The 26,088-nt window shown below is 52.7% G+C and overlaps 1 protein-coding gene across 2 annotated transcripts; it reads right to left on the bottom strand.

Moving 5' to 3' along the window:
- SMAD7 (SMAD family member 7) lies at positions 1-24,622 on the bottom strand. 2 transcript variants are annotated; one of them, XM_065745253.1, is made up of 4 exons: positions 23,877-24,622; positions 21,276-21,329; positions 16,398-16,472; positions 1-1,118 (listed from the first exon to the last, which is right to left on the bottom strand). In XM_065745253.1, the coding sequence occupies exons 1-4, from the start codon at positions 24,502-24,504 to the stop codon at positions 580-582; spliced, it is 1,296 nt and encodes a 431-aa protein (XP_065601325.1). In that variant the 5' UTR covers positions 24,505-24,622; the 3' UTR covers positions 1-579. The 2 variants fall into 2 exon arrangements, with proteins under 2 accessions (XP_065601325.1, XP_065601326.1); XM_065745254.1 differs by having other exon boundaries at positions 16,398-16,469.
- Between the last annotated feature and the right edge of the window lie 1,466 nt (positions 24,623-26,088).

Raw genomic sequence — 26,088 nt, 5'->3', positions numbered from 1 at the left:
TCTTGTGTTTATGCACGATGATAAAAAACGCTGTGGAAAGATGGGCGGATGGACAGGATGGACATGGGCATGAGATGTGAACCCAACAGCAATGACCCAATGACAAACTGCAATGGCAGAAACTGGGTGGGGTAAGACCTGGTGGGAAGCCCGTGCACCACTGGTGGGGCTACGTTGGGTTAGCACTGTGGGGAGGGGTATCAGTTGGGTGCCACCAGCTTTGGGACTGGGGTGCATGAAAAATATTGGGATCCCATCATGCTACCCAAGAGCGAGTGGCTCCCAACCCATCCATCACACAGGATAATCCTTTGGGAAGTGGGAAGTGATTATCATGCGATCCGCCCTCCGCCCTGCACGCCCTTCTCTTGACCTATTGGTCGTTTGCACTTCTAAAAAATAGATCTCTTTATCAAAATACTTGGGCGAAAATCTTTCCATAAGCTATTTCTCAAGATGGGAGGGAAAAAAAAAACAACTAACAAAACAAAAACAAAGAAGTTGCATGAAAAGCAAGCACTCAGAAGGAAGTAATAGCAGCAAAGTAGTATAAATGTCATGAGTCCACTCCATCTCGCATCATCGGTTATTGAAAATAACCTCCAACCAGCACGGGCAGCTGCTGATGAACTGCCTGGTGTAGCAATGGCCCCAGCCCTTCACAAAGCTGATCTGCACGGTAAATCCAGTCCATGGCTGCTGCATGAACTCGTGGTCGTTTGGCCTCTGCAGGCTGTACGCCTTCTCGTAATCAAAAGCCTTGATGGAAAAACCCGGGAACACTTTGTGCACCAGCAACGTCCTGGAGTCGGGGTTGTCCAGTGTGGCCGACTTGATGAAGATGGGGTAGTTGCTGCGGTTGTAGACCCACACGCCGTCCACCTCCTTGGTGAGCTGGATGCCGTACCCGATCTTGCTGCGCACCTTCTGCACCAGCTGGCTTCTGTTGTCCGAGTTGAGCTGCCCGAGGCAGAAGCCGTTCCCCTGAGGTAGATCATAGAAGATATCCAGGGAGGGCTCTTGGACAGAGTACAGCCGACCCACGCGCGTCTTCTCTTCCCAGTATGCCACCACACACCAGTGTGAGTGATCCCCTGACTCCTGAAAAACTTGGGAATCTACAGGGGGAGACAAAAAGGTAGGAGAAATTTGAGGACGGTGGAGGCACTGCGATTCAAAAGCAATACAACATCTTGCCTGACACCCTCAGCACCCTGGAGCTGCCCACGGCCAGGCTGGACGGGGCCCTGGACAATCTGGTCTGGTGAGAGATAGGTAGGATAGAAAGCACTACTCATGGCAAGGGGATGCAATTTAGGTCTTCAAGGTCCCTTCCAACCCAACCCAATCAATCCATGATCTCTCATGTCCCTTCCAACCCAACCATTCTATGGTTCTGTGATCTTCCAGGTCCCTTCCAACCCAACCATTCTATGGTTCTGTGATCTTCCAGGTCCCTTCCAACCCAACCATTCTGTGGTTCTGTGATCTTCCAGGTCCCTTCCAACCCAACCATTCTATGGTTCTGTGATCTTCCAGGTCCCTTCCAACCCAACCATTCTACAAGTTCTGTGTCTCTTAAGGTCCCCATTCTGTGTTTCCACCACCCTGTGATTTTATGATCACCAAGACTACCACAGGTGCTCCCGAACACCCTACGACACATCCCCATGAACAAATCACCACCCACTGCGCGTAGCCACCGTCATAAAATGAGATGTACTTCTAAGAACAGTGCAAGGGACACCACCCCAGGGCTCAGCTCCTTTCATAGGGCCGGGTGATGGAAGGCCAGGCCAAGGCCTAGTGGATGGCAGTGGGGCAGAGGCCAGAAGCTGTGTGCTGTTAAGAAAAATGGCAACAAAGGCCACAAAAGCCACCCCAAACTTTGTTCCCTTTGCTCTTATCTCCACTCCATTCTCTGGAGTGGGATTACAACATGGGGGAGAAGAGGCCAGGGGTGCTGAGTAGCACCAAACCCCTTTCCTTAAAGCACTGTTCGCATCCGGTGCTGCTCTGTTATCCTTCCCAGCCCTTGCAGGCGTGTTGGGACCTGGGAACCATTCGTCTCTATAATTGCACTTAAAAAAATACCAAAACCCAATCAGACTGCAGGAATGCATGGGGGTGACCCAGCAGCACCGACTCCCACACCCCTGCACCCCACCTCGAGCCTTAACAGCACTAGTTTCAGTATTTTCTGTGTCTTTCTCCTACACTTCTCGCTGCTCCCACATCACAGGCATTTTTTTAATCAGAAACAAAGCCAGAAAAAAAAAAGAAAACAGACGATCACAAAAAAGCAGCTCCAGCACTGCACGGCTCATTTCCTCACTGCAGTGCCAGTGAGGAGCAGCGTTCTGCTGTCACTGGAGGAGCTCAGGGCCCCAAAAGGACGGTGTCCTGGGGGAGTGTGCACTCAGAAACACATCCAGCCCCCCCCCAAAGAAATCAAAGCAACATGGGAATGATGCAAGCACTGCTGTGTTCCCCCCCAGAACCCTCTTTCCTCACCCTCCCCATGGGTTTCGTTTTTATTTTATCTTATTTTTGCTATTTTAAGATGTTTTTAACTCTCTGTTTGCTTAAAGAGCCGGGAAAGCAAAGCCAGGTTGTAAAAATGAAGGAATATAAACATCCAGCCCCCACCCAGCAGACAACCAAGCCATCCCTCCATCCCCATCACCCCCTGCAGTCAGTGCAGCCACCAGTGCCTGCAGCTCGGCTCGCACGCATTCTGCTCTACAGCAGCGGAGGGAATTTTGCAGCAGCTGTTGGACCCCACTAAAATCCCTGTTTATTTTCTTTAACATAAAAGCACCCCTTTCAGGAGGAGGGGGGTGTGCGTGGGAGGGAGGGGGTGTGTGGGGAGAAAGGCCTTTTTCACCCCCTGTTTGTGCTTGCGTTTGAGAAGACCCCTTAACGAGCAGCTCAGCCCAATGTACAAAGAGGTATTTAATTGCATTAAAAAAAAAAAAAAAAAAAGCAGAAGCCAACCGCCCTGGCGATGAATGAACAGAGCTCTGTGGAGGGCTGGAGCTCATGAATGAATCCCACTCGGGTTTTCAATGGCATGGGGTGAGCAGACCTCACGGACAAGGCTTAGGTAATCCGGGATCCTGGAACGCGCGGTGTAAATACGGCACCGTGCCTTCCACCCACGGGCTCTGCTGCTGGATGAGTGTCTGCTCCAACAGCCATGGGAATCACACTGGGCCAGGCCCTCTGCCAGCCCCACCAGTGCTGCTTCTCACCTCCACTGGGACCTCCCTGTTCCCCCCCCTTCTTTTTTTTTTTTTTTTGGCACCGGTGCTTCCCAGTGAATGAATGAATGGGAAAAGCCAATGGCGTCACCAGGGCAGGAGAGGAGCTCGTAAGAAAGAAGGAAAAAGTGACGCAGCGATGCTGCTGATGGACATTTGTTCTCCGAAAGGTTCTCTCTGCTCTGTAGCAGTGGCCATGGGTACAGAGAGGTGTGGGAATGGCCCTGGAAGTGGTCAAGAACTGTGGAGATGCAGCACGAGGGGACATGGTCAGTGGGCACGGGCTGAGGTTGGATTTGGGGATCTTGGAGGTCTTTTCCAACCTTCATGATCCTGTAGGTGGGCATGGTGGTGATGGGTCAACAATAAAAACCATGACCTTAGTCTTCTGCAAGCTTTATGTTTCTCTTATCACTGGGGTATGGTTGTGATTGGCTGATGGTTGGACTCGATCACCTTCAAGGTCTTCTCCAATCTTAAATAATTCCGTGACTCTATGAGTGGGCATGCTGGGGAGAGCCCGTGGTTGGACTTGATCTTAAGAGGTCTTTTCTATCCTTCATTCTATGATTCTGTGAGTGGGCACGGTGGGGCTGGGCTGACAGCTGCATTTGATGACCCCAGGTCTTCTCCAACCTCAGTGATTCTATGATTCAAATGCACAATCTTCATCTCATGATCCCATGCCACCTACCACAAGAAAATCAATGGCACGGCAGAGAATAGGCCTCGTATCTCAGCAGTGAACCCTACTGCAAACCAACATAAAAATACAACCTCTGGCAAATCTGTGGGGAGGAAAAAAAAATCCTTGCAACTTTTCAGTACAAAACCCCAAATCCTGTGAGATCTGTTGAGTAAAAAAATAAAAGTATGCTGGAAAATCTGTGGCACAAAGAATCCAAATCCTGGGAAATTTGTGGCCACATCTCCCACAGGCCACCAGGGCTGCTGCAGAGCCAGGACACCAAAGGCTGAGCAGCTCTTTAGGATTCTTGTTTTGAGTTAAAACCACGGTTTTTACAAGCTCCTGGGAGCACACACATCCCTTCGAAGCTAAATGTCTGGAGGAGTCCCAGTGAGCTCCAAGCACTCCCATATCCCAGCAAACAATGCTGCTGGAAACATGCATGCCCTTCTTTCATTATTAAGTGCCCCTCCATTCGCTGCTATCGGTGGTTTATTATTATTTTCTATGGTTGCATGACAGCTGCCTGGGGGCCCCATCAAGGCCATTGTGCAAACTTATTGTAAAGAAGAAATAAATAATGGAAAATGAGGGCAGGAGGAAAAAAAAAAGTTCCTTTTCACTGAGGAAGAACTGAGACTCCTTAGCTCATTTCAGAAGAGGGAATTTAGGTGGAATTTAAAGCAACTTTTGCAGCCCCAAGGCAAAGCCTCCGTAGGTTTCCAGCTCTCAGCCTTGTCCCGGTGCCAAGTTCACCAACACCAGCAGGGGGGAGGTGGGAAGGGGATCTTTTGTTTTGCTCTGTTTTGTTTTGACACAGCTAAAGGTTTTCCTGTAATCAAGCGACTTCTAATGAAAACAGCGAGGGGAGCACACACTGCGCCCTGGGCCCGCCCTACTGCTCACATCTGATCCAGTCAGGAGCTATCTGCATCATCGTCTCTGCTATCTGGAATTGGGAATACCACTGCTCCTGATTAGGCCTTTAAATGCCCCTAATTGGGTCTTTTCCCAGTGATGTTAATTACATTACCCAACTGCAGAAGTGTCTGAACTGCAGAGATTGACGTGGCTGAAGAGCTGCGCCCTGAAGGGTCTTCCCATGCTCTTCCTGACACCACACCCCCTCCTGTCCTGCATTCCTCCTGGATGCCTGGGCTGGCATTTCCCACCCAACACCAGCCCTGACACGGGAACAAAGGGTTACCCTTTTTGGGGTACCCTCACCCAGCCCACTCACAGCGGTGGCTCCAAACCCATGACCATAAACCCAATAGGAATACGTAGGTGGTGACCCCAGACCCACGACCAGTATGGCAGAGGGAACAAACAGCAGCAGATAAATTAACACGTGCACTGAGTGCTGAGACCAGGTGAAGCAAAGGTTCCTCCTCCTTTATGTCAGTACGTGCGGAGGGCATCTGAGCTTAAGACAAAAAAGGGCTGGGCTGGTGTCAGCACAACGTGTCGTCTGGCCAGGGCTGAGGCTGAAAGAGAGCTCAGCACACTGTGCCCAGTAATCCCTCCTGCCTGACCTCGAGTGGCACTGGGGAGATGGGGGGCTGGGCTGTCCCCCTATCTTCTGCTGCTCACCAAGATGGAAGGGATGGGGACACCTAACAGAGACAGTAGGGGTGGAGAAGACATGAATTTGGCTGAGCTCTTCTTCAAGAAGCCACCAAGAACTGAATCAAGGAGAGCACTGAACAAACCCAGAGCTAGTCAAAGCTAAGGGAAACGGGTAATATCCCTTGCCTCCTAATCTCTCAGGTCGTTCACGAGGACTTTGGGTGGGGGGAACAAAAAAAAGAAAGAATGAAAAAGAAAGAAAAAGAAGTCTAGAAAAGTCCTTCGAAGACAGATTTCCAGGTACGCCTTGCAAAAGCGAAGAGAAATACAAATTAAAGGGCACGCTACTGCAGAAAAGGGGTGTCTGTGTCTTTCCTGGAGCTTCTGGGCAGACACTGCCCAAGGGAAGGTTTACCCCAATCCCCTTCTATCTCATCTCCCCAGCATGGTTTCTGTAAGGCAAACTGAGAGATGGCCACGTGTTCCACTCCACAGCAATAAAGCCCCAGGAATGCTCCCACCCAAGGGACCACGCTGAGGCCCCGAAACATCATGACACTCAGTCAGACCAACACATGCTTTGGGAGCCCTTAATCTGCGGATTATTGACACTGTAGACCCTCACATCCCCCTAGGAGCCATTCCAGCCCATCGTGTCAGTATGTGCTTAGGGAGCCCTTAATCTGTGGATTGACAGGCTAGACCTTACATTTGTGTCTCTGACTAATTAGGCAGTTCTTATTACCCAATCTATACAGCAACCACTCCAGCTAAAGAACCTTAAGATGGGTTTTGTTTTATTATTTATTTATTAGAGAGCTGCCCACCCAACTGCTTTAATGGTTGCCCCCAGTGTTCCCAACCAGGGCTTTGGTTTGGACTCCTTTAGCAGTGGGAGCGTTCTGCTCTGCATCCCACGGGGACTCCACATCCACGCATGCCATAGGGACCCGAGCAAGAAATCTCATCACCTTCACCAGGACTGAAAAACCTCCTCATGAAAGCAGGTCGAAAGATGAAAGCATGGGACCCCTGAGGGCATCTCCTATGGCTTCCAGCCCAGCGTGGGGGCACCGTGGGCCGCCCCCCTCCTGGAACCTGGCCCTGAACAGTGGGACTTAATTCACACACAGAAGGAAGAAACCGAACCCTGCAATGCACACTAATGGGACAGCAAAGAAAGAACACGAGTGAAGCTGCTGGGTTCATGGAGTCCACCAACCCAGAAATCTGATTCACAAACATCCTATTAGTCACTGCTACTGTCTAATTACGGTGATTAATCAATTACCATGGCTAAAAATTACCCGAGAAGAGAAGAACCCTTCTTTGTGCCCATTTTCTTTCCAAGCCACTGGGCTGAGCCTGCTGCAGCACAAGGGGAAAAAAATCCCCATGCACACCCCAGAAGCGCCCGTCTGCTGTCTGCAGCGGTTAGAGAGGAGCCAGCTGACTCCAGCTTCCTCTGCACCAGGCTCGGGGCCTCATCAGCCATGCAAATTACAGAGTAGTGTGCTGTCTGAAGGCCGAATTTCGACTCAGCTCAGAGAAAAGCCTTAGAGGAAGGGCGGGGATGGAGAAGGCAGCCAAATCCATTCATAATATTTACAGTAAATGGGCCTCTTTGCTGTTGTTTAGTATACAGTCAGCCTAATTATTTTTGAAGTTTTAATTTAAAGAACCTTCTTTATCTGCCTCTCCTGCTGCACCCCTCAAAGGTGTGGGAAACTTTGCTCCTTTTTCTCAAAGCAGCAGAATGGGAATCCCTCCTCCCCCTATGCCTTGCACCAAGCCCTGCCTCGATGGGGTGGGAAGGAGGAGGTTCCCCCCCACCCCCCATGGGGACAAAGACATGCCCTGGGATAGGAAGAATTGTCCAAGGGAGCTTAAGTAAAAAGAAAAAAGAGATGTACTCCACCCTAATGCAACCCCCTCCCAAGTCCCACCACACATGTTCTACTGCATCCCGAGGGCTCTGGGATGCTCTGGCAGTGTGTTCCATACAAGCAGGTGTGATCCCGTTTTAAATGCCAATTCAGGAAATTTCAGCAAACCCCAGTGATCCCAGAATCGCAGAACCACTGAAGCAGGAGAAGATCTCCAAGATCCCCCAGCCCAACCCCAACCCACTCCCACCACCATGCCCACTGCCATGACCCTAAAAAGAACCACAGCATCATCAGGGCTGGAGAACACATCCAAGACCCCCCAGCCTAACCCCAACCCACCCCTCCATGCTTGCTGATCACGTCCCCAAGTGCCACATCTCCACGTTCCTTCAACACCAACCGCTGGGGGGTACTGCTGGCCCCAGATCCTGCCTGTGAGCCCACACCTCCCCGCCTGGATCCAGCAGGGCACACCCCTTCTGCACCTCAACCCAACCCAGAGACCTTCAGAGAAAGGAGAAACCAGCACACAAAGAGCACCTGGCTTCCAACTAGGTAAACCAGCCCCGAGCCTGCCAAAACTCCCGCCCCGGTGACAGCACCCTGCCCATCACCCTACCAGCACAGGAATAAATGGCAGCCCCCAAAGCCGTAGCTTTCACAGCCCTCCCCAACGCAGCCCCCAGCAATCCCAGACCACACAATCATTCAGGTTGGAAAGGACCACTAAGATCACCCCGCCCGACCCCAACCCATCACCACTGACCCAAGCCTGACGCACAGCGTGGGTCCCAGCCATGCCCTGGAGCATGGGGGCACGGGGGCTGCCCACACCCAATCCCTGCACTGACAACACAAGAGCTACGCAGGAGGGTTATGAAGGCCGTCCTAAACCTGGGGTAGAGCAGGGCACTATTTCCACACGGATACCCAACACCCAGACGTGTGCTGGGATCCGTTCCTGAGTGCATTCCACACACACACACACACACGTGGCACGGAAAAATATCCCCCTCCCCGCAGCACGCTGACCTGCAGCTCTCCCCAAAGTTATTGTGAGAACAGACCTTTCCCTTAAAAAATAGTAATACAATTAAATAAATAAATCAACGTGTAAGAAGCCCACCACCCACCCCGCGCCGCGTTCCTTCCTCGAGGGCAGGGAGAGGCTTTTGCAAAACGTGGAAACGCGGAACAAAAGTCCTTTTCAGGCCGCCGTGCCCCCGCCGGCCCCGCTGCGTAACCATTATGAAAAACGGTGGAGCGGGGCTGGCATTTGGAGCATTTACTGCATTCCTGCCAATAAATTCCATTCCCGGATCCGCTGCAGAGCGGCCCTCTCCCCCCCCCACACACACACTTCATTCCTCCTGGCTGGCTTTACAGCCTCATCGCCGCCGCGGGGCCAGGGCCCTGTGAGGGGGAAAAGCACCCCGCGCCAGACTGGAGACAGCGCGCAGACGGAGCGAGTTAATCATTACTGCTGTCTGCCTCCGTAATCTAATCACGGCCGCTCCTTGGAGCACGTGGCACGGCCCCGGCGCTCAATGGGGCCGGGGCATGGAGACGGACAGAGCGGCACGGAGCCCCCCGAGGCCTGCTTCCACGTGAAGAACCTCAGCATCTGCTAGAGGTGGCTCTGCCCAGTGGCACTGGGGCCACCCGTCCCCACATCCCACGCACCGTCAGCCCCGAATCCTGCTCCTCCCGCCCCACAAGCCGCAGGTGACAGCAGTGACATGGCGACACGTTTTCCACTCCGGCTCTCATGGGGCTGTGACAAAGTGCAGCGAACCCGCGGGGCTCGGGGCGTGAAGATTTATGGGTTTGTTCCTTCTCGTGAGCTCCAGCGTCTCGGCCCCGCTTCCAAAGAAAACCAACCCATCGCTTCAAACGCAGTGATGTAACCTCAGCTCCCCGCTCCTTTTCCAAATAAAACTGCTGCTATCCGATTCCTGCTCCCAGCACGGCTTTATGGGGTTACTCAGTCCTCTGCCCTGCAAACTGAGAGTGCAGCAACCCCACAGGGCTCCGCGGCCTACGGAGCTTCCCTATGCAGCAACCAGGACCTTCCCAGCAGTGGCACAACCCAGGAATTTGTAGCATCCCGAATTGGTTTCGTCAGCGCAAGTCAACGGAGCAAGAGCCAACTCCCCTGGCTCTAAAAGAAAAAGGTGCTCAGACTTTTCCCTCCCCACCCCACACTGACGTCTCTGAGCCTTAAAAATGGGGATCTGTGAGGTTTGGGATTGAGGGGATGGGACGGGATATGCAGCTCTGTCCCACGGAGCCACGTGGCTGCAAGGCACACCGCTGCGAGCCGGCGCTCACTGAATCAGGCTGGCATCCCTACAGACAGAACCTATTCAAAAAGAAAATTACTATTCATCAGCTCTGGCTCTCTTATTATGTACACATCCTCGGATGTACTTGCAACGACGCTCCAATGGCCCAAGAGCCCGAGCCATTTTGTTTCAGGCAGAAATAATCTGCCTTCCCACCTGCCTGGCGCAAAGGGAACGTCTTGGAAAATCGTGGAGGGTTGTGCTTCACCCTAGGAAGTCGGTGCAAGTCACAGTCACAGAATCATGAAGGTTGGAAAAGGCCTTCAGGATTCCTAAACCCAACCCCAGCCCCACTGTGACCACCGTCCATGTCCCCAAGAGCCGCATCTCCACAGTTCTCAAACACCTGCAGGGATGGAGGCTTTCCCACTCCATCTCCAAGGTGGCTGTGGGTGCTCATGAGCTGGGACAGCGATGGGATGCTGAGGATGGGAAAGCAGAAGACACACTGAGGAGAAAATGAGGAAAAATGAACAGCAGTTTCTGTAAACTGAGAGAGGCACAAGGGACGGAGCTCACCTCCATCCCCAGATTCACCCCAACATCCTCCAACCCCACGGACCCAACTTTGGGACCCGGAGCTGTGACAGATCCTAAGCAGTGAGGTTAGAAGGGTAGAGAAGGGCTGAGCCAGCTCTTACCGAGCTGCTCCCGCTCTATTTTTTTTCTAGTTTTTGCAAGTTAAAACCAAGATAATGACACTGGGTGGGGACCAGTTCGGAGAGCTGAGCAGCCAAACCAAAACGCGCCTCCGAGCCAAGCGCTTCCCCGGCCTCACCGTTTGGGGAAGGAAGCTGAGAGCAGCCATGAAATGATCCCTCAGAGCACCAAGGAGGAGCGCTCGGGCAGAGGTGACCCCGCTAGTAAAATATTTTTCAACAGAATGAAAATAAAACAAGAGTGCTCCGGCAGCAAGCTGGGCTCCGCAGGGCCGTGTCCCTCCTTCTCTGCTCACATCTCCTTTCTCCTCCTCCTTGGCACTTCTCTTTGCTAATAACGCTGTTTTCTTGCCTTCCCTTTTTTTTCTCTTCCCACTTCTTGGCTCTTTCCACCTAGAGCCTGATGTAATTTCCTGTCCTGTCCCAATGTTTCCTGTTCGTTAACAGGGTGAAAGTTATCATCACGCATTTCAACGGCGACCCAAAAGAACAGTGAAAACAGAAGCAAAAAAGCAACGGGAGAGTTAAGGGCAAGTCGGGGGGTATTCCCAGTGCCACCCTATTCCTAAAGTGCACACAGCAGCCGTTTGGGGACAAAACAATGGGATCTGGACAAGAAGGCTGCACACGCAAAGTGGGTATCTTTTTTTTTTGCACGCCGACACTAAAACGGAGACCATGCCTCAGCGGTTAATAATATCCCGGTGCTGAAAATAAACTGGGAAGGAAGCTCCTTTGTGACAGTGGGCGGGCGGCCAGGCTGCAGCGTGGGTCATTCAATCTGCCGTGGGCTGGCACCGCACGGCGTCTGGCTCCCCATGTCTGCCCTGTGCCAAAAAAGGGGTTCGTGGTCCCCGATGCGACCCCATGGCCCCGTATTTGCCATGCACACCCCAGCACCGTGCTCACAGGGCTGGAGCTGTGACCCGTGGCGGGTCGGTGTGTGGGGTTAATGTCACTGTTCCCATAGTGCAACTGATACCTGCACGCAGACAGAGGGGATGGAATGGCTCCGGCCCCGTACGAGTGTTTGTGTCCTGTCTCGGTTTCAATGTCCCCAACGATCGGGTTTCCGTCGCTCATTGGGACATTTTATTTTGCAAGCAGACAGTGGTTTGGGTTGCTTGCCAGTGCAGGCACACACCCCTCCCCAGCTCCTTGCTTCTAAGTCCACTTTTGTACCCTCCTTCCTCCCACCAGAAGCTACAGATTGCAGGAGAAAACAGCCCCAAAGCCACACGGAATCGCAGAATTATTAAGGCTGGAAAACACCACTAGGACCAACAAGTCCAACTGTCAACCCATCCCCACTCACAGAATCACTGAGGTTGGAAAGACTTCTGGGATGACCAAGTCTAACCACCAACTCATCACCACCACACAGTTACCGTGGGGGACTGGGAAACACCCCAAAAACCTAAATCCCTTCGGTGCAGCGACAGCAAACAAGGTAAGGGTCTGTAACACAGCTCACAGTGGGACTCCTCCTGCATTTTACTGCTGACTGCCACCATGCCATCATGTAATTCGGAAGTGGGATGGGGTGACACTGTCATCCTTTGGATTTCAACCCATCCTGGGAGAACAACTTAAGAAGCATCCTAATCACTAAGGCCAAGAAAGACCTCCAAGGCCATCAAGCACAACTGCCGATCCACCCCTACCAGATGCATTCAGAGGGTCACAGAACCACTAAGGCTGGAGGGGACTTCCAAGAAGTCCAACAGCCAACTCATCACCATCATGCCCACTCATACAGTCACAGAGACAATGAAGAGTGGAAAAAGACCTCCGAAGACCCCCAAGCCACCACCACGCCCACTGACCACATCCCCTGAACAGAACCACCCCATCATTCCAGTTGGAAAACTCCTCCAAGATCCCCCAAGTCCAACTGCTGACCCACTCCCACCACACCCACTGGTCCCCAACAACCCCCTTTCTCCAGGACAGCTCAAACCCAGCACCCAACGGGTGCTGATGGCCTTTGAGATCACACAAGCTGAAGTGCCCCATAGATCCAACCCCCCCGGAGGCGAGGAGCAGTCGGTGCCAGGCCGGCGGTGCCGTGGTCAGCTGATGCTGAGCAGCCCGAGGCTCCTCGCCTGGCAGGCAGCCTGCAGTGTGCTGGCTCCAGCACTGTCATCCTGCATTAACCCCTGATAACCTCCGCCCTGCAGCATGGGGCCAAGCTGTGCCAGGGAGGCTCGGGAGGAAAGAAAGGGTGCAGCTTTGTGCAGCGTCGGATGCGACAAAAAACAGAATAAAACAAAACAAAATAATGAAAAAAGAAATGTAAAAGGAGGACGTTCAGCTCACGAATAAATAAAGAATAAGTGACCTAAAAAAATATATATATATAATAATTAAAAAATTTCCCCAGCAATTGTTTATTTCTGGGACAAATATACAACCTGAGCTGCACAGGAAGATGTCTCAGTTTCAGATTATAATAGGATGCCCGTTTGTAAATAAAGGCATTTCACAGGAGGCTACAAACCCTGCAATGGGGGAGGTGGAAGGGGGGACGGGAGCCACACGGGACTGCTGGCGGAAAACTGCGGGTCTGAGCAAGGTGCTGCTCCCTAAGAGCAGATACCAGCGGGGATCAGAGGCATAGTGCAACATTCCAGGCCTGCCCGCCATCCCATAATGAAATGTCACTCCCGTTGCGTGCAGCCAAGGAGGAGCAGATCTGAAGGGAACGCACCACCGGACCACGCGAGGTCCTCTCCCTGCTTCCAGCCTCACAGGGCCTTCCCCACCTCCTCCAACATCCCATCGAGATCCCACCCCTGCTCTGGGACCCCCTCACTGGGATTGGGGCTGCTGTGGGGGTTGTGCTCATCTCATCCCCCAGAGCCAGCCCCATGTGCTGCTCTGTTTGGAAGCAGAGCATTAAGCAAGCTCATCTGCTGGGAGCGAGCTCCAAATCCAGGAAGAGCTACCCTCTGTCTTCTATTTGCAGGGATTATTTTTATCCCCAATGGGATATTTTCTCTCCATGTCGACGAGACAAAGCTGGGAGCACCTAGAAAGGCTTTGGTTTGGAAGGGATCCTAAAGACCATCTAGAACAACCATCCTGGTGGGCGACACAAGAACTACCCATAAAAATAAGAAGAAAAAAGGAGAGGGAAATCCCATAAAAGGCAGAGCAACAGGAGACAAGGGCTGGAGAGTGGGAGAGACAGGGTTGTGCCGTGGGACAACATGAGGGTACGTGGGTACACTGATGCTGCACAATGCGCAGTCATATTGCACGTATGCTCCGTGGGTTTTCTGCTCTGGTTCTGACCACTGGAACAAACATCATCCCATCTTTTTTTTTCCTCTTTCTTCCCCCCACCCCCCCCCCCCTATTTACAACAGAAGCCAACTAGGTCACGGAGGCATCATGTGGCCACGTCCCCTCCCTTTGTCCCCACCCCGCGCACTCTGTCCCCTTCCATACTGCTACTGACAACATGAAAACACAACTCCACCTCATAGGAGGGCACCCCGAGCATTCCACCCATCCCTCTGTGGTTCTGCACGTGGCCACTCATCTGCTGCCTGTCACTGGTAACCAACTGGAACCCAACTGGTACCCAGCAGTACTCAAATGACACCCAACTTTGTATGCAACTGGCACCTACCTTGGTACCTAACACAGTGCCCATGTGGTACCCAACTTCCACTCTACTGGTACCCAACTGGTCCCAACTTGGTATCCAATCAGTACTCAGCTTCTTCTCAACTGGTATCCAACTCAGCACCCAACCTTTACCCAACTCAGTACCCCATCTCTACCTAGCTTCTCCCCAGCTTGATACCCTGCTTGATACTCAACCAGTACCCAACTCTAACCCAACTGTATACAACTTGGCCCTTGCACTCACAATTCCGTGAAGCTGCTTCCTTCCACCACATCCCTCCTGGCCCAGCTTCCAAACCCACAGAAATGGGGTTTCATCACTTTTATTAAAGCCCCATGTTTAAGGCTGCCATAAGCTCTGGAATCTCCAAGTGCAGAAGAGGATGCCCTTCTCCATAGGGAACCTGCAACCCACATCTGCCCCAAAGAGCTCCACGAGTGCCATGACTCTTTAATGCCCTCTTCAAACATCCCCTTCAAATATGCTGGGGAGAAGAAAAAGGAAAAGAAAAAGGAGTAAGTTTGGCTTTAGAGAATTGCTGCAAACAGAATTTATTTTCCTTTCTCGACTGGGTCCCTCCAGTTGGGAATTTTCAGCGCTGCACTTCTGTGTGCAGAGCGGAGATGCCAGTAAATCAGAGCAAATGCAAAACAAATGCTCTTTCATGTGGAGGCACTCGGCTTTGTTTCATGGCCTGTGTAGCTAACCGTGTCCCTCCGTGAGTCCACCCTCCTATCAGCTCCTCATTAAGCTCAATGGCTACAATTACATTTGTGAAGGGAAAAGACTGAGCAGTGATCATAAAAGGGTCTGTATCCAGGCTCCTTTGGTGGGGAGGAAACCTTTGATTTAAAAAACAAAATAAATCCGATCACGTGGGATAAAAAACAAACAAACAAAAAAAAACTGCACTTCATGGGAAAGGGGGGAAAGGGGACTTCTTTTGGGGGTTTGTTCATCACAACCCCAGAGGAGAACCGCCACCCTCGGCCCTGGGGAGCACACTGGGTGATTTCCTGCAGCCCAAGCCCCCTCCCTCCTTCCTTCTAGCACAGAGCAGCCAGACGAGATGTTATCAATCGATGGCCCTTGCAGAAAGCCCCCTGCTAAAAGCGAGTGCTTCCTCTGCTTATTTCATGTGGTATCCTGTGGAACTGAGCTCTCTCCTCCCCTCCTCAACAGTCACATTTTTCAAGAGGAAAAAGGAAAAAAAAATAAAATAAAAACCAAACGACTACCACCAAAACAAAACCATCTAACAACATCCTTATTGTGTTGTTTTGCTTCCCATCTCCTTTCTTTTTCCAGACCCTTTTTTCTCCCCTCAAGCCAGATGACACACACACACACACACACACGCACACAAAAAAAGGAAAACCCAATGCTAAAAACGACGAGTTGCTCCGTTCCCTCTCCCCCTCCATGTGATTAATTCTCATTAGGGCCCTTGGACAAACAATATGCTCCCCTCTCAAATAACAGCTGGGGTATACATTACACCCAAAGGAAAACAAACAGGGCTCGCTTAAAGACATCCACACCAAACGCCATTCCTGGAGAGAGGAACCGCGGGGCCGTGCACGCAGCCGACGTATTTCTGGAATTCCATCTCAGGGCAATGCAGCGTGTCAGTGCTCCACAAATCATAAATCAGGGACACATCCCAACAAAGGAAGCCCCTTCCAACACCGTGAGGACGTGCAGGTGCACGGTGGCAGACACTCGGCACAACTGCTCTAATCCTGGCAGCATCAATACGGAGTCCAACCACAGATGAGGGAGGGGAGATGGGGCACTTGGAGCTCTGCACACTGGGAAAAAGCAAGGAGGGCTGGGGAAGCCCTCCTAAGAAACACACGGTGTGATGGCACCTGCAAGCTGAAGGAGGTGGGAAATGGGGGAACGAGAAACTCAACACACTCTGTGATGAAGTTTTGAGTGCCAGAACCCCAGTGAGCAGACTGCCCAGGTACAGTTCTTGTCCCAGGTCCAGGACAGCAGTGCCACCACTGCCAGCCAAAGGACACCACCTCCTTCTGCAGGGGTCCACCACACTGCCTGAAGAACACATGCACCCAACCAAAGCAACGCCAACACCATCCAGCCTTCTGACACACCTCGCACCAAAATCAATGGGGCATGAGGCTGGAATACAAAGGAAACACCAACTTCTGGGGACAGACTGCTTTCCATGGCATTCTGACACATCCTCTGCACGTGACATTAAACCAAATTCTCCTTTGGAGCATACTTTTCCCAACAAGACTTATCCCCAAAACCCTTGGCCAAGGGACCCAACAGGACACAGGTGATGACAACCGAGTAAGGTCAAGGAGAAATGTCTTACCTGAGAGCCCCCCAGGGGCTAGACAATTAGTTCCCCCTGTTTCAGTGGAGGAAGGCACAGACTCTGGACAACCTGCTGTAACAGAGGGAAAGAAGGAATCAGTGTACGTGCATTACTTTGCAGGCTCCAAGCAAAGCTGCAAGCAGCGTGCACATTCCGAAGCGTTCAACAGGAAGTGATTACTAATTGGCTGCACAGACACGGCAGTTCATCAAGAGGCATCCACCCTAACTCATCACCTCAATCAAGACTCTGCACAGCACTTAATCACTGGCCCCGTGCTGATTACAGAGCGGCGACAAATGACAGACCGGCGGCCACCTCTCCATCTGAGTCACCAGGGTAGGACATCAGGCTGCCTTTGTGATGGAGCTGCCAAAATCGTGGCTTTGTGCACCAAAGCAGTCACCATCTGGGCTTGCCAAAGTGGGAACTGAAAGGAAAAAGGTTCATTGCTGCCCCCTGGACTCAAATGGTCTCAGCCTGTGCTGCGATGCTTGGGTTTTGGACCCTCTCATCCCCAGCCACGCAAGCATCTCCTACCCCTGCTCTAGGTGACAACAGCCAACACGGGTCACCTGCTCCTACAGCTTTTTTGTCACAGATATGGGGGATACAATCCCAAGGCAACACCATGCCTAGAGGGAATGAAGACGAGAAAAGAGAACCACAACGTTCACACAACTCCTCAGTTCCAAGAATCCTACAACAGCTGAACTGGGAAGGACCTGTAAGACCACCGAATCACAAAACATTGGGTTGGAAGGGCCCACACACACCATCCAGTATGTGGCCTCGTTGGGGGACGTCCCTGATGACATCCCTTTGCTCACTGCTCTATCTCAATCCAAGAGACAGCACCAGGAGAGCCCAGATAGCTTTCTTCCTCCCGATAAGACACTTTTCCAGACTTCACCCCTGAAATCTCAATGAATTGAAAAAAACACTGTGTGCATAACCTCCTTTTATCGGAGTGAAGTCGCAGCCCTCACAGGAATATACAGTTTAACAGGATACACTTAATCACGTTGAAAACAATAGAGGAGACAGGAAATGGACTTACTTGTGAAACACTGCACAATATACTCTCTCTAAATGCCTTCAAATGTTTGCTGCTCTTCAAAGAAATTTGCTTTTTTCTTTTATTTAACCCCTTTCCAACCCAGACAGAAGATCCCCTGAGCTGTGTCCCTGGGGCAACTTCAGCTGCCCACATTTCAGATGTGGTTCACACACAGGACCAGCCCACAGGTCCTTCACAAGACAGATTCCAAGCATCCAAAAACTCTACAAAATGCAAAGAGGAGAGGCATAGCATCCCTCCAGCACTGCTTTATAGCTGTCAGCTCCTGCTCCTGCAAGGTACCAGCTCCTACCTAGAGGTTACCCAAACCCCAGCTCCCATCAGGGCTATGTAACATCCCTCAGCAGCTCCTGTCCTATATAGGGAAGGGACAAAGCACAAGCTTGGATTACTTGGGGGCACTACTGCTCACCTCACATCTAACACAGTTCTCACTCTATGCAAACCCATCGAGAAGAAGAAAATAGGTTGGGTTATGAGAGATATCTAGTCCAACGCTGAGGTGTATGGACAACAGTCAAACTGTATGAACATCGAATCTACCCCAGCAACTCCCAACACACCAGCCCTACTTTCCTGAAGTCAAAGATACAGAGGCTCAGAACCATCACCACTTAATCCCGCAACGTACTGAAGGCCACCACCAGAACCCACGCTGTTTCACATGGGGCATGCAGAGCTCTGTGTTTCCATCACCATTATCACAGTATGGTTGGACCTGATGACCCTGGAGGTCTTTCCGGCCTCAATTACTCTATGAGCAAGCACAATGGGCTGGACTTGACCTCATGTCTTTCCAACCTCAATGATTCTACAGTGGAGAAATGCTAGGAGCATGTTCCCACCTCCACAGACCATGCAGCTTCTTCCAGTGCCTGGTGGCTATCCAATATCCAATGACCAAAGAAGGCACTGCTCCTACCCAAGGTCCAAAGACAGACCGAGTCAACAGCACTGCACTGTCCCACTGCCATGCCCTGACCCAACCCTAAAAACCCAAACCAACCCAAAACTGGGAACAGGGGGAGCACTGTGGGGGATGGACAGATGCTGGGGCACAAAATCCCACAGTTAGGTGCAAGCTGCGCTGCAGAGGAAGCCCCAGCCACCTACACTGACACATGGCAAGCTCTGCGTGCCCTGTGGTCACAGTTCAACTGCCAAATGGGCTTTTCTTTCAAAAGAAAGGAAAAAAAAAAGAGAGGGCTTTCGGTGAGTAACCCAGTTGCTGCCGCGCTTCCGATTGGCAGCGTTAATCACTTCCTATTGGCCGATCCGCATCACTTTTCCTTTCGAAATGGCACATTCCTGCTCTGTGGCTTCACTGTTTACACACATTTTGCTACCTTATGTCAACACTTGCTAATGAATAAATAGGTCGCCGGGCTGCTGAGAGCGAGGCCCTGGCGGAGGGAGACGGGACAGCTCAACCCTGCTAATGGACTGGTCCCAGCATTAACCCTTCTGCCCATGAGGGCAGAGCCCTCTGCTGAGCGAGTTTCATCTCGTGGATGGGGACAAGCAAAGGTCACCAAGGAACGAGCCCAAACACTTCTAGGGGAAGCATCCCCTTATCCGGGTGACATCACACCGCTCTGACCCAAAACCACAAACCCTGGAGACCTCAGGGTGTGGGATGCTGAGCCTCCCATCACCCTCTCTCCCATTCTCCCTCGCTTTTCCCTAGTGTTTTTTCACCCTGCAACCCAACAGCAGCCCCGTAGCTTTGCACTTCTCCTAAGGCCTCAAAGAGAGGAAAACCCATCAGCGCTACGGGGACCCGACCACGGGACTCAGGTCACTGCAGCACTTGGGGCTTCCTCCATTCATTTTCTGAGAAAACAATCGAAAATGAAAAGGCCAATTCCAGTCACTCCCGTGGGGCTCATCCCAACTCCAGCAGCCAGGACACGAAAAATGCAGCACAGTGATTGCAGGGAAGCAAAGAGCAGTGATTGCAGGGAAGCTGCTCTTCTGGCCAAAAGGAAAAAAAAAAAAAAACAGAAGGCAATAAACCCTACAAACTGCAGGCAGAACCATCACAAAAACCCAACGCTGCTCCCTGATAGCACATCTTAGGATGGCTCTGCCCAGGGGCAGCACCACGGAGGCACTGAGCAGCAAGCCAGTCCCCTGTAAGCACACAGAGACGTGGGGGCAATGGGGATGAGGGTTTCCCTGTGGCTCCCCCCACTCCCAGCCCCCATCCTGCTCAGCCCCACGTGCTGCCAAGCTGGAGCTGATGCAGAACTGCCACTGCCAACCCCATGTGGGGTACCCCTGCCACCCCAACTCCCAACAGCCACACAGTGCTACAAAAAAAACTATTTTCCTGATGCTCCCCCACAACTTTTACTCATTTTCCCAAGCAGACAGGACAGGATCAGACCCCCGTAGCCCCACACTCCTCCCCCCCAGCCCATGTGTCACATCTCGTTGCGAGCTGCAGCCATCACCACGTATCCCAAATTCCTCCCACCCCACTGCTTGGGGGGCAGCCAAGGTCCCACCACAGCCCCAAAGCCACCACGGTGATAAAGGCAGTGCAGGTTTCCCTCCGTTTTTAACCCTCTTATCCCCACTTTAAACCCATTTCCTCCCATTTTTAATCAGCTTCCCCTACTTTTAACCCATTTTTCCCTATTTTAAGACCGTTTTTCATCCATTTTCTTTTTAATCGTTCTTCCCCATTTATAATCCGACTTCCCTCATTATACCTTGTTTATCCTCACTTTTAATCAATTTTCTCCATTTTTAACCCATTTATCTCCATTTTTCAACTGTTTCCCCACCATTCTTAACTCACTTATTCCCACTTTTAATCAATATCCCATTTTTAATTCATTTTCCCCAATTTTAACCTGTGTTCCCCACTTATAACCTATTTATCTCCATTTTATTCTGATTTCCTCATTTTAACCCTTTTTCTTCCATTTTTAACCCGTTATAAATCAGTTTTCACACACATTTAACCCATTTTCCTCCACTTTTAACCCATTTATCCCCATTTTTAACCAACTTAAAATCAGTTTTCTCCAGTTTTCAACCAGTTTCCTCCACTTTTAACCCATTTTCCCCATCTTTAACCAGCTTTTAGTAAGTCTTCTCCATTTTTAACTCATTTTTGTCCACTTCTAACCCATTCATCCTTATCTCACTTTCCACTTTTAACCAATTTATCCCCATTCTTAACCAGCTTTTAATCATTTTCTCCGTTTTAAACCATTTTCCTCCACTTTTAACCCATTTATCCCCATTTTAACCGATTTCAAATTAGTTTTCTGCATTTTTAAACCATTTTCTTCCACTTCTAACCCGTTTATCCCCATTTTTATCCCACTTTCCTCCACTTTTAACCCATTTATCCCCATTTTTAACCAGCTTTTAATTACTTACTCCATTTTAATCCATTTTCCTCCACTTTCAACCCATTTATCCCCATTTTTAACCAGCTTTTAATTACTTACTCCATTTTAATCCATTTTCCTCCACTTTCAACCCATTTATCCCCATTTTTAACCAACTTCACATCAGCTTTCTTCACTTTTAACCCGTTTTCCTCCACTTCTAACCCATTTATCCCCATTTTTATCCCGTTTTCCTCCACTTTTAGCCCATTTATCCCGATTTTAACTCATTTCCATTTCTAACCCGTTCAATCCCCATTCCCCCCCACTTCGTTTACGCCCATTTTCCACCCACCTATCCCCCACCTTCAACCCGCTTACCCCCCATTTAAACCCATTTTGCCCCTTCTCCCCTCCTCTCCCCCCCATCTCAGGAGCCGCACTCACCCGTCGGCTTGAGGAAATCCATGGGATATCTGGAGTAGGGCGGAGGGGGCGACTCTGCAAGGAGAAAAGCGCCGACAGAATGAAAGCCGTGCCATGAGAAAGAACAAACGGAGGCGATAGGCGATAGGCGCTGCGATAGCGCTGAGCCGGGAGGGACGGGACGGGACGGACGGGGCGGCCGTCGGGTAAACAAAGCAGCGCTGGCGCCGGAGCTGCCGCGCGTCTGCAGGGGGCGCGGGACCGGGGTGGGGGGTGGGGATGGGATGGGATGGGGGGGGGAGGCACGGAAAAGGGTGGAAAAAATACCAAAAAACCCTGAGCTTTGCCACACGTTCGGGGGGTGGGGGGGAGGCATCCCCCACATTGAGGGGGGGGGGTTGGTTGGAGAAGGGGAGGGGGGAAGGAGGGGGGGCTGGCTGCACTCCTGACTCCCCATTCATACATCCCCCACCTCTTTCCCCACGTACTTTACCCCACTGTCACACTCTCAAGTTTTTTTTGTTTTCTTATTCGGGATGGGGGGGGGTGGGCGTAAGAATATAAGAATGGTGATGATGATTATTTGTTTGCATCCCTGCCTGTAGCAGAGGGTTGGAACGAGATGATCTTAAAAGTTGTCCCCTCCAACCCAAACCATTCCACTATCCTCAAATCCACTATCCCCAAACCCACTCCCACATCCCCAAGCTTTTGGGGGCTGAGAACTGTTGATTTTTATCGGGTCTTCAAGGGAAGGAAGTCGGTTGCATCCCCACCTCCAACACACTTCCCTCCCCCCCGCTCCACAAGTTTGGGGGATTAAGATATTATTGCTTTTTTTTTTTTTAGGGGGAAAATGTTGGCTGCATTCCCAACACATTCCTACATCTCCACCTCCATCCACAATCCCATGCTCACATCCTCAACTTTGTGGGGGATTGAGGATTATTATTCTTATGTTGTTGGGTTTGGTTTTGCTGTTTTTTGTTTTTTTGGGTGTTTTTTTTTTTGAGGAAAAAGTTGGCTGCGTCCCCATTCCCACGTCTCAAAGTTTTGGAGATACAGATTTTTTAATGTAATTATTCCTACACTACTACTACTATCATTATTCAGGGGAACAAATTCTTGGCATCCCCCTTCCCCACTGCCTTCCCACATCCCCACACCTCAACGCTTTAAAGGGGCTGAGATATTGATGATTGGGTTTCTAAGGGACAAAAAAAATTGGGTTCCATCTCTACCCCCACATCCTCACCCCCGCTTCCATCCCCATCCCCACCTCCATCTGCTACTCCATTCCCATCCCTGATCCCAGCCTCACCCATCCCCATATCACAACATCCAGACCCATCCCCAGGCTCCAGCCCAGCTCCAGCCCATAGCTCATCCCTGCCCCATCCCACTACCTCTTATTCCCACCCTCCAGCCATACCCCATCCCCATATCACTACCACCTTCATCCCCAGGCCATACCCCAGCCCCATCGTGCTCCAGCCTCATCCCCATTCCCATTATACCCCATCCCTAGGACGTAACACAGCTCCAGTCCCATATCACTACATCCATCCCCAACCCTAGGACAAACACCAGCCCCACCAGTACCTCTAGTCCCATCCTTATCACTACCTCTCCCCATCCCCACACCATCATACCCCATTCCCAGACCATTACCTCCATCCCCACCCCCAGGCCATGCCCCAACCCCCTATCTCTACTACCTCCATCCCAATCCCCACCCCCCAGGACATACTCCAACCCCACCATGACCTCCACCCCCATCCCTATTTCACTACCTCCATTCCCACCCCACTCAACCCCATCCCCAGGACAGATCCCATCCCTAGGACATACTCCAGCCTCGTGTGTATCTCCAGACCCAATTTAATGCCATCCCTAGGACATGCTCCCCATCCCCATTTCGTTACGTCTATCTCTATCCCTATTAAACCCCATCCCCAGGACATACCCCCTCCCTAGAACAGACCCCATCCCCATTTCAATACTTTCATTCCCTCCCTATTAGATCCCTTCCCCAGGACATACCTCATCCCTAGGACATACTCCAGCCCCATCCCCAGATCATTACCTACATCCCCATCCCCACTTCACTACCTCCATTCCCACCCCAGTAAACCCCATCCCTAGGATGTACCCCATCATCCCTAGGACATAAACATACATACCTCAGCCCTAGTACAAGCTCCAAACCCAGCTCTACCTCCATCCCCAACCCTACCTCACTACCTCCACTCCCATCCCATTTAAACCCCATCCTTAGGACATACCCAACCCTAGGACACGCTCCATCCCCATCTCTACCTCTGTTCCCACCCCATTAAACCCCATCCCTAGGACATACATACCCCATCCTTAGGACACGCTCCATCCCCATCTCTACCTCCATCCCCACTTCACTACCTGTTTCCACCCCACTAAACCCCATGCTCAGGACATACCCCATCCTCATCACAAACCCCATTCTTAGGACACACTCCATCCCCACCCCCACCTCATCCCCCACATTCCCCCCCCCCCCCCCACTTCCAGCCCCATCCTCACCCCACCCCACCCGCCCCCGTTCACCGCCGCCATCCCGATCCCCGCGTCGCCCCCTCCCCGTACCGAGCTCGCAGAGGCGGCTGAGGTGGTGCGGGTTGCAGCAGACGAGCTCGGTGGGCGCCGCGCCGTCGGCCTGGCAGCAGCCGCGGAGCCGCTTGAGGGGCGCGCCGTGCCTCAGCTCGGGCCAGCGGAACACCCGGCACAGCAGCGCGGGAAGCGCGTCCCGCTGAGCGCCCAGCCGCGCCTCGCCGCGGGCCGGCAGCAGCACGCAGGGGGTGCGGGCGGCCCCGCGGGACTCGACGGCGCGCAGCAGCCCCTCCAGCTGCCGCTCCTTGCAGCGCTTCAGCACGGCGTGGGTCAGCGCCTTCAGCTCGCCCTCCGCCGCCCCCCGGCCGCCCCCGCGGGGGGGTTTGGCCGGGCAGCATCCCCGACCCCCCCCGCCGCATGAGTGCGGCCGCGGTTCGGCCGGCGCTCCGCCGTCGCCCGCGTCCTCCTCTCCGCCGCCGGGTGCGCGGCTCCGCCAGAGCCGTCGGACGAGGAGCGAGCGTTTGGTCCTGAACATGCGGGACGTGAGGAGGGGCCCCCGGCTACGGCACGGGCATGGCGTGCGCCGAGCATGAAGGGGCCGGCAGCCGGGGCGAGGCGGGGGGCAGCGGCGAGCGGGGGGGGGGGCCCGGCCGGGCTGGGGCATGCGCCAGGCTCCGCGCTTTGATGGCGGAGTGTGCGTGTGTGTGTGCGGGGGAGGGTGCGCAGCGTGAGGGGTGCTCGCGCTGCGCGAGGTGAAAAGGAGAAAAAGCGGGGGGAGAAGGGCTCGGCGGGGGGGGTGCTGCTCGCCGTTAAAAATAAAAACAGATAAAGCGAAAAAAAAAAGAAGTGACAGAAATCAGCGCAGCTTTACAACGCTTTGCTTGGAGGTGGAAGGGAGCGGGGGGGGGGGGGGGGAGGGTGGGCTGCGACCGCGCGCGGCGAGGTGAAATGGAAAAAAAGCGGGGAAGTAAGGGGAGAGCTCGGTGGTGCCGCTCTCCTTGACTGAGAGGAAAAAGACTGGAAAAAAAAAATGGAGAAAGCAGCGCAGTTTCACAGCACTTTGCTTGGGTAGGGGAAGCGAGCAGCCCAAGGGTTGCCCGCGCCGCGCGAGGTGAAAAGAAAAAAAAGTGGGGAGGGGAAGGAGGGAAGAGGAAAACCCGAGGCTGCCGCTCTCCTTTAGAAAAAGAAGGAGAGAAAAAGGGAAAACGGGAGAAACCGGCGCGGTTTCAGAGCGCGGCTCCGCGGCGCATCGCGCAGGGGGGGGCTGCCCTGCGCGGGTGCGGAGAGAGCATAGAGCCGGGGGAAGTCCTGGGGCTGCCGGCGGCCGCAGCTCCCATCAACGCGCCTGGCTGGGAGGGAGAGGGGCGGAAAAATGGAGAAAGGAGAGGCGAAGAGACGGGGCGGGTTGTGGGGTGGGGAGAAAGGGGGACGGGGGGTGGGGGGAAGGTGGGGGATTGAGGGAAAGAGGGGTAGAGGTTAAAAAAATAATTACAAAAAAAAAAAAAAAAAAAAAAGCTTTGCGGGGAAAAAAAAAGATATATATATATATCGAAAATAAGCTTAAAAAAGGAGCCCGGCGGCCCTACGTGCGGAGCGGCCCCGGCGCGTTCGTCGCGGTCCCGCGGAGCGGAGCAGCATCGCGTGTCCCCGCGGAGCCCCTTCTGCGCTCCGCACGACGTCCCCGCGCCGCTCCGCCGCTGCGAAGGACAGACACGGAGCGCGGAGTGAAGCGCGGCCGCGGCCCCCCCCCGCGCCCCCCACCCCTCTCCCGCAGCCGCTCGGGCTTTTCTCGATTATTATTCTTCCTCCTCCTCCTTCTCCTCCTCCTTTTTCTTTTAAGCCCACCCCCCCCCCCCCCCCTCCCCCCGCTCCCCGCACACACACACACACACACACACACACACACACCCGCACCGCCGCGGCTCCGTCGTTCCCTTTTGCCTTTTTTTTTTTTCTTTAATTATTTTTGCGGGGGGGAGGTGAGGAGGAGGGGAGGGGGGCAGCGACGGTGCGTGCGCGTTGCGGCCGCGCCCGCCCCTTTTTCTCTTTTTTTTTTTTTCTTTTTCCCCTCCCTTCCCTCCCCCCCCCCCTCCCTTCCCTCCCCCCCCCCTCCCTCCTTTCCCTTCCCCCCCCCCCCTCCTCCTCCCTACCCCCCCTCCCCCCCACTTCGGCTCCGTGTGCGCAGCCCCATCACGTGGGCGTCTAGACAGAGCGTCGCTCCGGGAGGGGAAAAAAAAAAAAAAAAAAA

The sequence above is a fragment of the Cyrtonyx montezumae genome, unplaced genomic scaffold, assembly GCF_038088225.1.
Source record: "Cyrtonyx montezumae isolate F1298 unplaced genomic scaffold, pur_monq_1.0 scaffold_34, whole genome shotgun sequence".
NCBI classification, from domain to species: Eukaryota; Metazoa; Chordata; class Aves; order Galliformes; family Odontophoridae; genus Cyrtonyx; species Cyrtonyx montezumae.
Note: the sequence above shows the minus strand (reverse complement) of the source record. Positions and strands in the feature narration are given on the sequence as shown.